The following is a 13,855-nucleotide window of genomic DNA, read 5'->3' on the forward strand; positions in this document are numbered from 1 at the left end:
GCTCCAGCGTGAGGCGGTGCCAGATCTGTGAACCCATAATTTGGGAGGCTGGCTATGTCCCAGTCCCAAGGGAAGGAAGGAAACATTACACCTTGGCTTAAGATCATACTTTAAAATAGAGATAGTGAAAGCCCGTTTGTGAGGGAGATAGTGTTTGTATTGCCAAGATATCCACGTGGCTGTAATGTTTGATTTGCCATTGCTTTCTGCTTAATTAGTTTTCCAAATGTAGACAGCGAGACTGCAGTATCTTGTCCCCTCTGCAGTAATTAGAGATATTGATGTTAATAGAGACTTTGATCCTGGCTTACATCTACTTGTGTGAGCGCTTGTTAGCTAATAGAAGGGACATAAATATTACTGGGCGATAAAGGCCTAGCTGGAGGCACTGGAATTCTCATTATTCAACTCTCCTGACCTCTGCATTTCATACGAGCAAAATTCATGTCCCTAGTCTTAAACTTTGGTACAGTAGCCAGCTTCCTGGGCATGTTTGTTTCATATACCCCTACTTTTCATCAGAGGGAAATTAGTAAAGGGGGGGGAAGCTAAGGATAAATGGGTTAAATGCATATACCTTGATATATGATCTCTTGTACACGAGTCTACTGTTTCTTATAGTGCACAACATTCTGCAAGTTATTGTGTTTTTAGCCCAGTATTTTTGTTCCATTTTGGCAGCTAATGTTACCCATTTCTTCTCAGTTTGTGGGAGTTCCTCCTCAGTTCTCAGGCTTTCAACCTTTGCTAAGCGCCTCCTGACTCTCCTGTCATTAATTATCCTGTTATATCTCAGTATACTCATCTGACCTCCTTCTGCCTCACTCGAATTATCTCAGCTCCTTTGCTATCTCCTTCCGACTTATTAAAGAAGTATGTCTAAGGAATCCTTCTTAGGGGTGTTTTATTGCCCCTGGTACAGATTTGGAGGATGGGGCTTGTGAACAGGATAGTAACAGTAGTGTAATATTTTAAAGAATTCAGCTGCACTATTGATTCATTTCAGCAATGATACTGTTGAATTTGTGACTTTTGTTTGCTTTTTAGGAGAAGGAAGGGGCGGAAGAGAAGACCGTGTAGGCTGCCTGGCGTAGACTCTGTCCTGAAAACTGGGCCCTCAGAAGATAAAGAGGAGGTTGAAGAAAACTGTAAGTGTACTGCTCTTGTCGTTTATGGTGGCAGAGTTTTGTGACGTCGCTGTTTGTTCTGTAAATTGTGCATGAAGTGCAGCACCTTCTGTGGCATTTATGCAGTCACCTAACTGTAGACAATGGGCCATGCCAACTTACTGCACCTTTGAGAAGCATGCAAGCCAGTCGAAAACTGCCATTTCCAGCTCAGACTGGTAAAGGGCATCCTAGAAGTGGTATAGAGAGATACTCTGGGTAGGGGGTGATTGTTTGTGCCAGTGCATTGTATGCCGGGATGCCTGCGTGGTTTTTACAAAAGTCAAGAGAAGAGGGAAGAGTATTTTAAGATTGAAAATGTGTGCTCACATTACATCGCCCTTGATGTGCCATTGGCTGTATTTGCATCATCCCGCCCCCCCACCCAAATACAACTAACTTCATTGTTTATCCAATATAGGCCAACTAGAGCTCTCAGGTCAGGTATAGGCCTGAAGCTCACAGTGTCAAGAAGAAAGTCTGAAGATGTACAAACTTTAATCTCTAGGCTAAACCCTGGATTACATTCTGGCTGAATACCTTATCTTGAAGCAAACTGTGGGATATATTATAGATGCTATATATATTATTATTAACTTGACTGAGAAGGCAGTTCTCTTGTGAGACCCCTTATTAGATCATCTGTTATTGTCTTGTAGCTGTGCTAAACGTCCCCTCACCCAGTAGATTTCCCTTGGCCCTGCAGACAACATGATATACCAACTTCCATTTTGAGCAGAGAAAACGGGTGTCCTGCCAACCTCTCCCAAACTTAGCTAGAAGAAATCCACCTTAGGAACAGACAATCGTAGATTACTTTTTTGGGTCCCCTTTACCCTTCCTCTAAATTGAGTATACACGGACTAAGCTTATGATAGGCTTTTATTAGAAACCAAAATAGTGCAGAACAAATGCAACATTATTGTAACAAATATGACACTAACAAACGTGACGGAGAACAAATTAAAAATTAATAAAATGAAAAAGAGTAGCATGTTATTGTCTATAATTCTCCTTTCTACTTAGTCTCTGCTAATTAGAATTAGCACCCAAAATACTGCCATTAGGAGAGATGCAGTGCATTATCGCATGTTTGGTACAAGCATGCTGCCATCTACTTGCACAGCCAGGCTTTGTTTGTGGGGGCTCAGCTCGCTACCAACCAGTGGTTTTGATGGAGAAACGAGCTGCATGGCTACCAAGATGGACATCTCTGTTTGACATGGCTGTTATAAGAAAGAGAACTCTTCATTGCTGAATCAGTGTGTAAAGAGTCACATGTGAATACCTACATTTCTACCTATGAAGTTCTATATAGGAAACCATTCGGTCTGGATGACAATGGTTAATTAAATTAAGTAAAGGTATCCTATCATATTGTTAAACAGCTATCCGCGTAATGCAATAAAAGCTAGCCACATTAGCGATGAAATAATGGGGGCCTTACACTACATGTGATGGGAAATGAGAATGGAAGGGTAGAGTAAATAGAGAAAGTATCTGTGCAAGTCATGCTGTAAAGCCATTTTCAAGATTCGTAGGATATACACCTTAAAACAATGTGGAGAACAATTAAAATAAACACATTCTAAGAATTGTTGTCTACCAAAAAGGTAAATGTCATTTATCTTGGGTGGGTAAAAAGTTGAGGTGAAATACTTGAAATTGGCAACCTGTCAGTTTTTGTAATAAATTCACATATACCTGGTCCATCACAACAAGTTGTTGTAGCAAATCCACCTTTTGTGCTTGGACACCCCAGATTTGCCATCTTTTTCCGGACCCTGCTTTTGCTGGCTTTATGTCTCTGCCTATACACATGCTAAACATTAGTTAAGTGCCTGTACTTCCCCTCCAAAACATTTGCTGTACATTGGAACTTCCTATTTCGCCTACATAACTTCCCTAAAAGTCCATTGTAAATGGTGCCTAAAGTGTGCCTATGACCTGCAAAACTGAATGTCATGTATGCTACGTAGTGTATATTTGACCAACCACTGTGCTCTGGCCAGGCTGCAGTTTAAATGCACTGCAGTTATATTCTGCTTTGCTAAGTATGAAACAACCCATTTTTTAAATATTTATACAGTACTTATTGGGATTAGTGTGCCCTCACAGTGAAATAAAACCCAAAAGCTATTTCACTTTGTTGCCCTGGCTAGGCTGTTCCCTTATGGGCCTAGGTAGGATTAATATTGTGATTTATTTTTTCACCTCCTCATAGGAAAGGGCTAAAACAAATCATCAAAGTTATTTCCTCTTAAGTCTTTGGTTTTAATCTCACTTAATAGCGAAATCAGATTTTTAAAATAATTTAAGTAGCTATGTAACTTAGTAAAATGTACTTTAGGCCAAGTTAAAACCAGTTTTGCCACTTATAATATCTCTAGAGCTAAAATATGCATTCTTAACTAGGAGAGTTAGCAGCCTTAGTTCTGCAGTCAATGGCCGGCCTCTGAGCCAAGGCAAGGCCAGTGGATGTTTGCCACTGACCACGTAGCAGGGATGAGCTATTTCTGAGTAGACATAACAATTAGCAGAACAAAGAGCAGCCTTATCACTAACTCTTTTGACTTGGGGATGCCAGACAGGTGGCAGGATGCATCTCCTATTGATCCTCAGGATCCCCCTAAACAGACAGACTTCAGTCACAGTAGGATCAAAAACCAGTGTTAACCCTGTCAGGTAGGGGAGTGGCCAGGAAGCTAAAGACAAGCCTGCCTATGGACTGTCCTGCTATGTTGAAACCGTTCTTACTGTTTGCAGTAAGAAACTGTAAATAAGCATTGGAAAAGCCAATAGGTCTCATCTATGAAATGATTATTGGCTGTGCCAATATGTTTTAACCATGTTGCACACCAGCACGGCTGCTGTTCACCATTGGTAAAAGATAGCAGAGTAGAGTGGAGGGGTGTAGAGTGATGTAGAGTTCAGTGGAGTGAAGTTGAGTGACATGGAGGGCGTGGAGTTGAGAGGCGTAGAGTGTCAGAGCAGAGTGCCATGGAGTGGTGTGGAGCAGAATGAAGGGGTGTAGAGGGTGGTAAGTAGAGTGGAGTTGAGTGTTGTACAGTAGAATGGCGCAGAGTAGATTGCCATACATTGGAGTGTCACAAAGTGAAGTAGAGTGTTGTAGAGTCGATTGGCGTGGAGTGGCGTTGAAACAAGTAGTTTGTCGCACAGTAGAGTGGAGTAAAGTGAAGTAGCATAGAAGGAGTTGCCTAGAGTGTCCTCAAGTGGAGTAGTGTTGTAGGGTGTCAGAGTGGCAAAGAGTTTAATGGAGTTGAGCATCATAGAGTGGAGTATCGTAGAGTGGCCTAGATTTAATTGGCTTAAAGTACAGTGGTGCAGAGTAGATTGGAGTGCAGTGGCTTAGAGTGCACTGGTTTTGAGTCGGTGACATAGAGTAGAGTGGCATAGAGTGCAGTGTCGTAGAGTGGAGTGGTGCAGAGCAGAGTAGAGTGCAGTGGCTTAGAGTGCAATTGCATAGAGTAGATTGTTTCAGAGTAGATTGTTGCAGAATAGCGTGAAGTGGAGTTGTGCAGGGTAGAGTGGCATGGAGTGATGCAGATTATAGTGGCATATAGTAAAGTGGTGCAGAGTAGAATGAAGTGGCGTAAAGTCAGTGATGTTGAGCGCAGTGGCATTGAGTGGCGTAGCATGCAGTGGTGCAAAGTAGAGTGGTGTTGAGTGTAGTGTCGTTAAGTGGTGCAGAGTAGAACAAAATGCTATAGAGTGCTATGGTGTAGAGTGGCGTAGCGAGCAGTGGGGGCAGAATAGTTGGCGTGGATTGCAGTGGTTTAGAGTAGAGTGGCATAGAGGGCAGTGGTGTAGAGTGGAGTAGTGTGGTGTAGAGTGCAGTGGCGTAGAGTGAAGTGGCTTAAAGTGGAGTGGTGCAGGATAGAGTGCAGTTACATAGAGTAGTGGTGTAGGGCGCATGGGCATAGAGTGCAGTGGCGTAGAGTGGAGTGGCCTAGATTGGACTGATTTATAGTGTAGGCGAAGAGTGCAGTGGTGCATAGTGGAGTGGGGTAGAGTGCACTGACATAGAGTGGAGTGGTACAGAGAAGCATAGAGTGAAGTGGCGTAGAGTGCCACATCTGATGCCAGCAGTACTAAAGCTGGCCCTGGTGGTAGGCCATTGTTGTTTCAGTGGAACATCTTCACTTATTTCATTGTTGACAACACACGCAACCACCAATTAGTATAAAAACTATGTTTTGACATAGGCAGGTTGTCTAAGGCTTTAGTGTAAATAATGTAGTCGGTTTCTGGACTCCTCTTTGTACTTTTCTGGGAAGCAGTAGTCTGTGTTGTCTAGGTTTTTATGGCATGGTGCTACTGCACATGTTGCACAAACTGAGACTGGTGCCCATTAAGTGTCATTGCGTAGGCTATACCTTTTGGCTTGCCAATACATATTAGTATTAAAAGGGTTTGATGCTCACTGGCTGACTGTAAACAGAAAGATCGTTAGACATTCACTAGAGGGTCATATTAAGCAAAAGCCAGCAGTGTTTGGATAGAACAACTTTGACATGAACATTTGTTGCCTCAGAATATGCGTGCACCTCCTCCCAGCAGGCCTGTTTTAACGGTTACATTACAGCCTTATAAACTGGAGTATTGGAGGGGAACAAGCAAACTCCATTGGGAGAGTAATCTGCATTCCTCTTGCTTTCCTATAAACGCTCTCACTTTAAAGTCACAAAAAATCAAAGTAGATACCAAGCTCCATTGAAAGACTGATCCTGACATTTAACCTGTGTGTTTAAATGCACAGCAAATGTTATGTTATGTTATATGGGTTTATAAAGCTCACTGTTACCCAAGGGTGTCCTGGCGGTGAGCACTGTCTACCTGGTACCCTCCACCCCTGAGCCCAGACTGAGACTTACCTGAAAACAACCAGGTCAAGATCAGAACAAGATTTAAAGGCCTGTTTACCAAAAGTGAGATCTCGGAAGGATACAGTATGCAGGTTTGGGCAAGGGAAGGGACGAACTTAAGCTGAACAGCTTAAAACAAATAGAGCCAGAAAATAGAAAGCTAGGAAATGTGAGTTACAAACCGCAAAGCCAATGTGAAGAAATAGGCAGAATGCATTCCCAGGGAAATGTTCTGAATGTCTCTAAGATGTCTTCAGCTAACCCGACAGCTGCACTGTCTTTTAGGCTTCGACCTAAAAATGACTAGATATTTACCCATCCTAATTGACCGGGTGGACATGTAGCCATTTCTCCATCAGCCCTTACTCCCCAGGGCAGTCGGAAAAGTTTGGCCACAGCGGAGACAGGCTAGTTTCTGCCACGGCCAAACTTGAGATCCGCTCGCAGTTAAATTAGGCAGGTGGGCCACTATGTTGGCGGGTAGGGAACACTGTCACTGCTGCGACTGTGTTCCCTTCCCGCCAACATATAAATTATGCCCCAAGTCTGAAGGTAAAACCTTTTGACAGAGACAACCAGCTTAGTGTATCTGACCTCTGCTCCATCGCGGTCAGCCTGAATTTGTACCTAGGGCCCATTCCATTGCAGACTGTTTTTCCATAGTGCTTCACTTTTTCCTAAATCTTTTGACCTTAAAACATTTACAACTCATATCTCTAGTTTCTCTTAATCTATTTTTACGAACTTGTTGTCTTATTGCTTATTATTGTTTTAGCTATTTTATTGTTCTAAATAGTTTGTGGATTTTATTGTGTTGTATGTTTTTTTTTTTTTTTACATTTGCTGGTACTGCCTGAATTTAGCACACGTCTCTGGAGATTCCCTTCTGCTTGTGCCATAGCTATCAAGGGTTGAGCAGAAAATCTCTCAGAACTGTGTTTTGACCTAACCAGAGTTTGTTGGTAGTGGTTTCATCCCCCAAATTAATAACCCCATCTCTGACAGTACTATTGATCAGTCACCCTAACTTTATTTTCACGGTGTTAAGAGAAATATTTTCGTATTATGCTCACGATTCCTTAGCTGAACCCTTCCCTGACATTGATGCTAAGTGCACTTTAGGATTTTATCTCACTCTTTATTCTACAGATTAGTTGTTTATCACTTACGGTTGCAATGACTCTGGAAGCCACCTTTGCCAGAAGGATTACATCTTGCTACTCTGCAGGCACACATCCTAAACGAGTGCCAGATCACTGTATCAGAACTCAAGAGTGTTTCTGTTTCAGTATTGAGGCACCTGTCTGCTACAAGGAGATGCAGGGCAGCTATGGGGCTGCTTTTTTCCCGGTATGATGTTGACCTCTGTGTTAATCCTAGGATGTAAGCTCCACTCATTATAAACATTTCAAACCAGCCGCTACTCCATCAAGGAAATGAATACCTACCAAAACAGAGAGGCCAACCAGCCTGAACCTTTGCTTGTTGCTTGTCTCATTGAATTCGCTTGAGAGAGGAATTGGTCGCAGATCACGGCTGCTGGCATAGGCTGCTGTCTTCTCTCTGGACTTCCGGCATTGTCGCAGCTGCATCTGTCACATAAACAGCCCGGCACAGTACTCCGCTGTGATGCATTTGCTAAGGCTTTGCTAAGACTTAAGTTCAAGTTCAAGTTCAGGAATTTGTATAGCGCACTACTCACCCAGAGGGTCTCAAGGCGCTTGTGGGAGGGGGTGCATTATTTATCGACTAGCCAAGTTTTAAGTTCCTTTCTGAAGGAAAAGTGGTTCTGTGTGAGGCGGAGGTGAGTGGGGAGAGAATTCCAGGTCTTGGCCGCCAAGTAGGAGAAGGATCTCCCTCCCATGGTGGATCTGTGGATGCGCGGAACTGCGGCGAGAGCTTGATTGGAGGATCTTAGTTGGCGGGTGGGTGTGTAGAAGGACAGTCGTGTGTTGAGGCATTCGGGTCCTAGTTTGTAGAGGGCCTTGTGTGCGTGGGTGAGGAGACGGAACGTTATTCTCTTGTTGACGGGAAGCCAGTGAAGGTCTTTCAGGTGGCCGGTAATGTGAGCTTGGCGAGGGATGTCCAATATGAGTCTGGCTGATACATTTTGGATGCGTTGGAGTTTTTTCTGTAATTTGGCTGTGGTTACGGCGTAAAGGGTGTTTCCATAGTCCAGTCGGCTAGTGACGAGTGCGTGGGTGATAGTCTTTCTTGTTTCGGTGGGGATCCAACGGAAGATTTTTTTGAGCATGCGAAGTACGTTAAAGCAAGAGGATGAGACGGCGTTGACTTGTCTGGTCATCGAGAGGGAGGAGTCTAGGATGAAACCTAGGTTACGTGCGTGGTCTGTGGGTATGGGTGCTGTGCCCAGGGCCGATGGCCACCATGAGTCGTCCCAGGCAGAGGGGGATGACCCTAGGATGAGGACTTCCGTTTTGTCTGAGTTAAGTTTTAGGCGGCTGTTTTTCATCCATTCGGCTACTTCTTTCATGCCTTCATGAAGATTGGTTTTGGCAGTGTTGGGGTCTTTGGTGAGGGAAAGGATCAGCTGTGTGTCGTCAGCGTAGGAGATGATGTTGAGGTTGTGTTGTCGCGCGATGGAAGCGAGAGGACTCATGTAAACGTTGAAGAGGGTGGGACTGAGTGATGATCCTTGTGGTACTCCGCAGATGACTTCGGTGGCCTCTGATTTGAATGGGGGGAGTCGGACTCTCTGGGTTCCCCCGGCGAGGAACGAGATGATCCAGTCCAAGGCTTTTCCTTGTATTCCGACGTTGCTGAGGCGTTGTATGAGGGTGCTATGACAGACTGTGTCGAAGGCGGCGGAGAGGTCGAGTAGGATGAGGGCAACTGTTTCTCCGTTGTCCAGTAGCGCTCGGAAGTCGTCTGTCGCTGCAATGAGGGCGGTTTCGGTGCTGTGTTTGTCTCGGAAGCCAGACTGTGAGGGGTCAAGAGAGTTGTTGGATTCAAGGAAGGCGACGAGTTGGCTATTGACGGCTTTCTCGATGACTTTGGCAGGGAATGGGAGGAGGGAAATGGGGCGGTAGTTCTTAAGTTCAGAGGGGTCTGCTGTGGGTTTCTTCAGGAGAGCGCTGAGTTCGGCGTGTTTCCAGCTTTCTGGGAAGGTAGCGGAGTTGAAGGAGCAGTTGATGACATCACGGAGATGGGGAGCGATGATGGAGTCTGCTTTGTTGAAGATGTGGTGGGGACAGGGGTCGGTTGGCGAACCTGAATGGATGGAGTTCATTAGGCGGATGGTGTCTTCAGTGGTGATTGGGTTCCAGGCGCTCAGGTTGCTAGAGAGCGGTTTAGGTTCGGAGGTGGGTGGAGTGGACTGTTCTTTGGAAATGTTCTTAAAACTGTTATGTATGTCGGCGATTTTGTTGTAGAAGAAAGAGGATAACGAATCGCAGAGGTCTTGGGAGGGAGTAATGTCGTTTGAGGCTGCGGTGGGGTTGGTAAATTCTTTTACGATGTTGAAAAGTTCCTTGCTATTATGGGCGTTGTTGTCGAGTCGATTCTTGAATGCTGCTTTCTTGGGGGATCGGATCAATTGGTGGTGTTTGCGGGTGGATGCTTTGAAGGTGGTCAGGTTGTCAGTGGTTGGGTTTTTTCTCCATGTTTTCTCGAGAGTACGGCATAGTTTCTTGGATTTCTTAAGTTCATCGTTGAACCAGGGGGCCTTTTTGCTACCCTGTTTGGTTTGGTGGTTTTTCAAAGGTTGTGAGAAGTTGGCCTGATGTGCAGTGTTCACTATTCTAGTGATCACTATATATCAGTCCAAACAACCCTTATTGATGATTGGTTGTAAGTCAACCTTATAGACCAGCTATCCTAGTAGCATGGATACGAGCAGTCTAAGGCTAAGACTCTAGAGGGCGTGTTAAGCCAGCTGTTTTACCATCACATTACCCCTTGAACACCCAGTGAAAGGACACCACACAAGTTGTTATGAAAATAAACAGTGTATTTATTTATAACAAGACTACCCTGGCTCTTTATGAGACAGGGAGCTAAGCACACAACAAAACTCTTACGAAAATACTTAAGTTAGCACGTTATACACAAATGCCCGAGGGGCACGAAAAACCATATACTCTAAAAGTGGAATGCGAATTACTAGCAGGTAAGTAACAGTTCTAATAGGCTTTGGAATCGCTAGGACTGGACTAGGGAATCGTTAGATTACTACTAGGAGGCCCAGGGGACTCGGGTGCAGAGGGTGCACTCTCATGCGGGATGCGGGACAAAGTCTATGGAAGCTAGAATTCACAAAGTTAGTGTTCACGGGCGAACCCGACCTGGTAGGGAGAAAACGACAGTGGATCCTGACCCTTGGATAGTGAGGCTATGCTGGGACACCGGAGTGCCGAAGTTACCTAGCCCAGGGGCTGCAGCTGCATAGGTCTGAAAAGACGTCGGGGATCTCGTTGCCGGACCAGGAGCCTGGAAGGAAGAAGTTGCTGGCAGGCGACCAGTGAAGAAGAGTTCGATGGATCCAAGCCTGGATCAAGGAAGAAGAAAACCTGAAAGCAGAGGGGACCAAGTTCTTGAATCACTAGCCAGTGATTAAGTGGGCACCAGGATGGCACCGGGCGAAGTCACCGCAGTCAGGTGAGTGGGCGCTGCTGGGCTCTGCAGTCTCTCGGACCAGGAGGCGTTGTCGGCGACCAGGATGGAGGTGCGAGCTGTCCCACGAAGGTTCTTGCTGTCGACGTCGCTGGACCCAGGATTGGGCAACAAGTCTTGGCAAATGCAAGGCCCACGCGGTGGACCTAAAATGGCGTCTTGGGCGGACCAGGAGGGTCCAGGGTACTTCTCCGATGGAGGGAAGCAAGGGCCAGTCTGGAGCAACCAGACCAGCAGCAGAAATGTCGTCGGGCGTCGTCAGGAAGGCCACAAGCCAGCGGGCTAGTAGCCAAACAACGCGGTGAGCAGCAAAAAGCAGAAGGGCCCCACGCAGATCGTGGAGATGCTGGGGGGCTGCACTTCGGTGCTGGAGCTGCTCAGGGTGGGGGCTTCTCGGACCCCAAAGCACTCACCAGGAATTCACTCGGCGGGCTTGCTGGAAAGAAGTCGTGCAGTCTTGAAGATGGCCGGTCCCTCGAGGTCTCGTCACACCCACGAATCTCAGCGTGACTGATGATGTAGGTAGAGGTCAGAGGTGCCAGGGAAGCCGGTTCTCGTCGAGCTGGGCAGTCGGATTCCGGAGGAAGGACTTGCAGCAGACCGCAGTGTTCTTTAGATGGTGCCTGCGGATGCAGGGTGACTACTCCTTAGTCACAAGGGAGAAATCTTAGGAAGAAGTCTTGAGTTCCTTTCGTGGAAAGTAGTTTCAGGATTCAAAGATGATCTGCTTTGGAAGGGGGCCAGTTCCTACCTTTATCCTGTAAAAAGGGGCTGGCACGCGACTAAGTCCTGCCCTAGGGGTGGGACTAGGAGGGGGGTGGTTACACCCACTTCCTTGGCGGGCTTTTCCCCAGCACAGGGTCTGGAGTGACCCTGGAACTGGTTCCAGCCAGCCTATGCACAGTGAGCACCGGGGTGCCACGTGCAGTCACCTTCCTCTAAAGCCCTGCCTACCTACAATACACAAAACCCTGTCTGGGACGGTGCTGGCACCGCCCCTGGCAGGAAACCCTTTGTCCTTATCTCCTGCTCTGGGAGGACTCCCAGCATCAGGAGGGCAGACTTGTGTCTCGGTGGCAGCATCCATTTTGTGGAGCTGAGGCTCTGTTTGACTTTAACCGGGGTTAGGGGTTACATACATGTCGTGTCCCTCTAGAAGGGTGGAATGCTAACCCCGTCGCCAGAATTGGCGAGGGGTTAGTATTCCAATTCGTATGACACCTTACTCGACATGTTTTGATAAAGCGATACCAGAGTTGGCATATAACCGCGAGGATTATAATGCACTTAAGAGTATATGGTATGCGATATCATGGAAACGGCTAAGGGATGGCTCCCGAAAGCCGCAGACAGGCTCAGCTCATGCCAGAGCACCATCTCACACGATTCCAAGCACTCTGCCTTCAGGATTGTTAAGGCCTGCCATAGGAGTGACTGATAGGAGATCTGTGTGTCCATTTTTAAGGTTAGATATAGGTATACTATATCTAAAGCAAAGGGTGAGTACACCACCTTGCCCCAGCTGTCGTGCAGCCAGTTGTGTCAGATTTGGATGGCCAGCCAGGGGTGGCATAATACATGCTGCAGCCCCTGGTAGGCCCTGGGTACACCTATGCCCTGGGTACCTAAGGTACACTGTACAGGGACTGGTAAGGTGACTCAGTATCCAATTTAGATATGTACCTAAGGTACATGGAATCCATTTTACAGAGAGAGCAGTAGGCCTGGGGTCCTGAATAGCAGGGCCCCAGGTCAACTAAGTCAGAAAACCAGCAAAACACCAGGCAAAAAGTTGGGGGCAACCATAGTCAGGGATCTACCTTCCTACAAAGGTGCTAATTCGTCAGCGCTGTGAGTGATCCATTGTTTGAGTTTGGTGGCAGCTTCGTTTGGGTCCGATGAGAGGGTGGGAGGGTTTTGGTTGAGCGATGTGAGGAGTTGGTCGGTGGTGATTTTGTTCCAGTTTCTTCGGGGAATAGGTTGTGGTGGGATGTGGGTCGTGGTCTTTTTGTAGTTGAAGTGAACGCAGCTGTGGTCCGTCCAATGGAGAGCTGTGGTGTGATCGAAGGAGCAGTTGTCATGCGAGCTACAAAACGGTTAAGCAGCTACCAATCCTGAATGGGACGAATTTGGAATGATTAAGTCCAGAGTTTATTTCATCACCTTTAATGTAATAATTGCCGAAGAATGTAAAATGTATCTATCCTTTCTTGAGAATTTTAAGATCGTCGTCATTACACAAGAGGTACAGAACGTCTTTGAGGACATTACCGTTCTAAAATGTCTGCCATGTTAGACCTGGTCAGTTGCTAAGGCAACCTTCAAAGTTTCAGTGTATACAGTACAGAAAAGCGTCCCGCCATATTGCCATGTCCTCTGCCTACCATGAGCGGCTGTGAGAGACTTTCTTTTCTGAAGTGACCGCATGCTTCAACCAGCTAACAACAACATGTCCCTGCATCAGCCAAGGATGAGTGCACGTTTGCCTGCCACTGTGGAGGAGTGCACAACTTGGAAAGCAATAGCTGCAGAGAAAAAACTGTTTCCAAGCAGAAGGTGCATCAAAGAGAGCTGATAGCGGGTGGCATGAAATTCCTATCATCTGCAACACGACTCTTGCCAAATTTCAAGGTAGATAAACAAGGGAGTAGTGGTTTAAAACAAAATGAGGAGGCTGCAACCTTGGGTATGCAGGTACGTTTTCTGAATGATGGTTGAAATCATCAGCATACAGTGAGTATATTACTGAGTAATGGTGGAAACCTCAACATGCAGTTTGTATTACGGAGGGATTGTGTAAATCTGAACATGTATGTAGGTTTACTTGGTTATGAGTGAGTCTAAACATGCGAGTTATGAGTGAGTCTAAACATGCACACGTGATTACAGACGAAGTAGGCAAATTTGAACGTGCACGAAGGATTAATGAGTGCCTTTGCAAATCTAAGCATGCAGCCAAGATTTATGAGTAATGGTGCAGCTTTGGGCATGCATTAAAGATGTCTTATTGTTTGTGTAAATATGAGTATGCACTGATTATTTCTGAGCAGTAGTGGAAAACGTGGTAAGGATTGAGGAATAAAAATCGGAACAGTGAAGGTGCAGACGAAGATAGCCAGCCGAGACTTATAGTCATGCTCCGAATATGGGCTAGCAGGCAGTATTTCTGAG

The 13,855-nt window shown here is 46.0% G+C and overlaps 1 protein-coding gene across 1 annotated transcript in view; it reads left to right on the top strand.

Annotated features, from left to right (window-relative positions):
- Window positions 1-13,855, top strand: part of MSL3 (MSL complex subunit 3) — a 176,263-nt gene that overhangs the window by 36,884 nt on the left and 125,524 nt on the right. Inside the window, exon 4 of the mRNA XM_078657908.1 lies at window positions 1,048-1,148. Coding sequence (XP_078514034.1) covers window positions 1,048-1,148 — 101 coding nt within the window. The remainder of the gene's footprint in view (window positions 1-1,047; window positions 1,149-13,855) is intronic.

Source organism: Lissotriton helveticus, chromosome 8 (genome assembly GCF_964261635.1).
Source record: "Lissotriton helveticus chromosome 8, aLisHel1.1, whole genome shotgun sequence".
NCBI classification, from domain to species: Eukaryota; Metazoa; Chordata; class Amphibia; order Caudata; family Salamandridae; genus Lissotriton; species Lissotriton helveticus.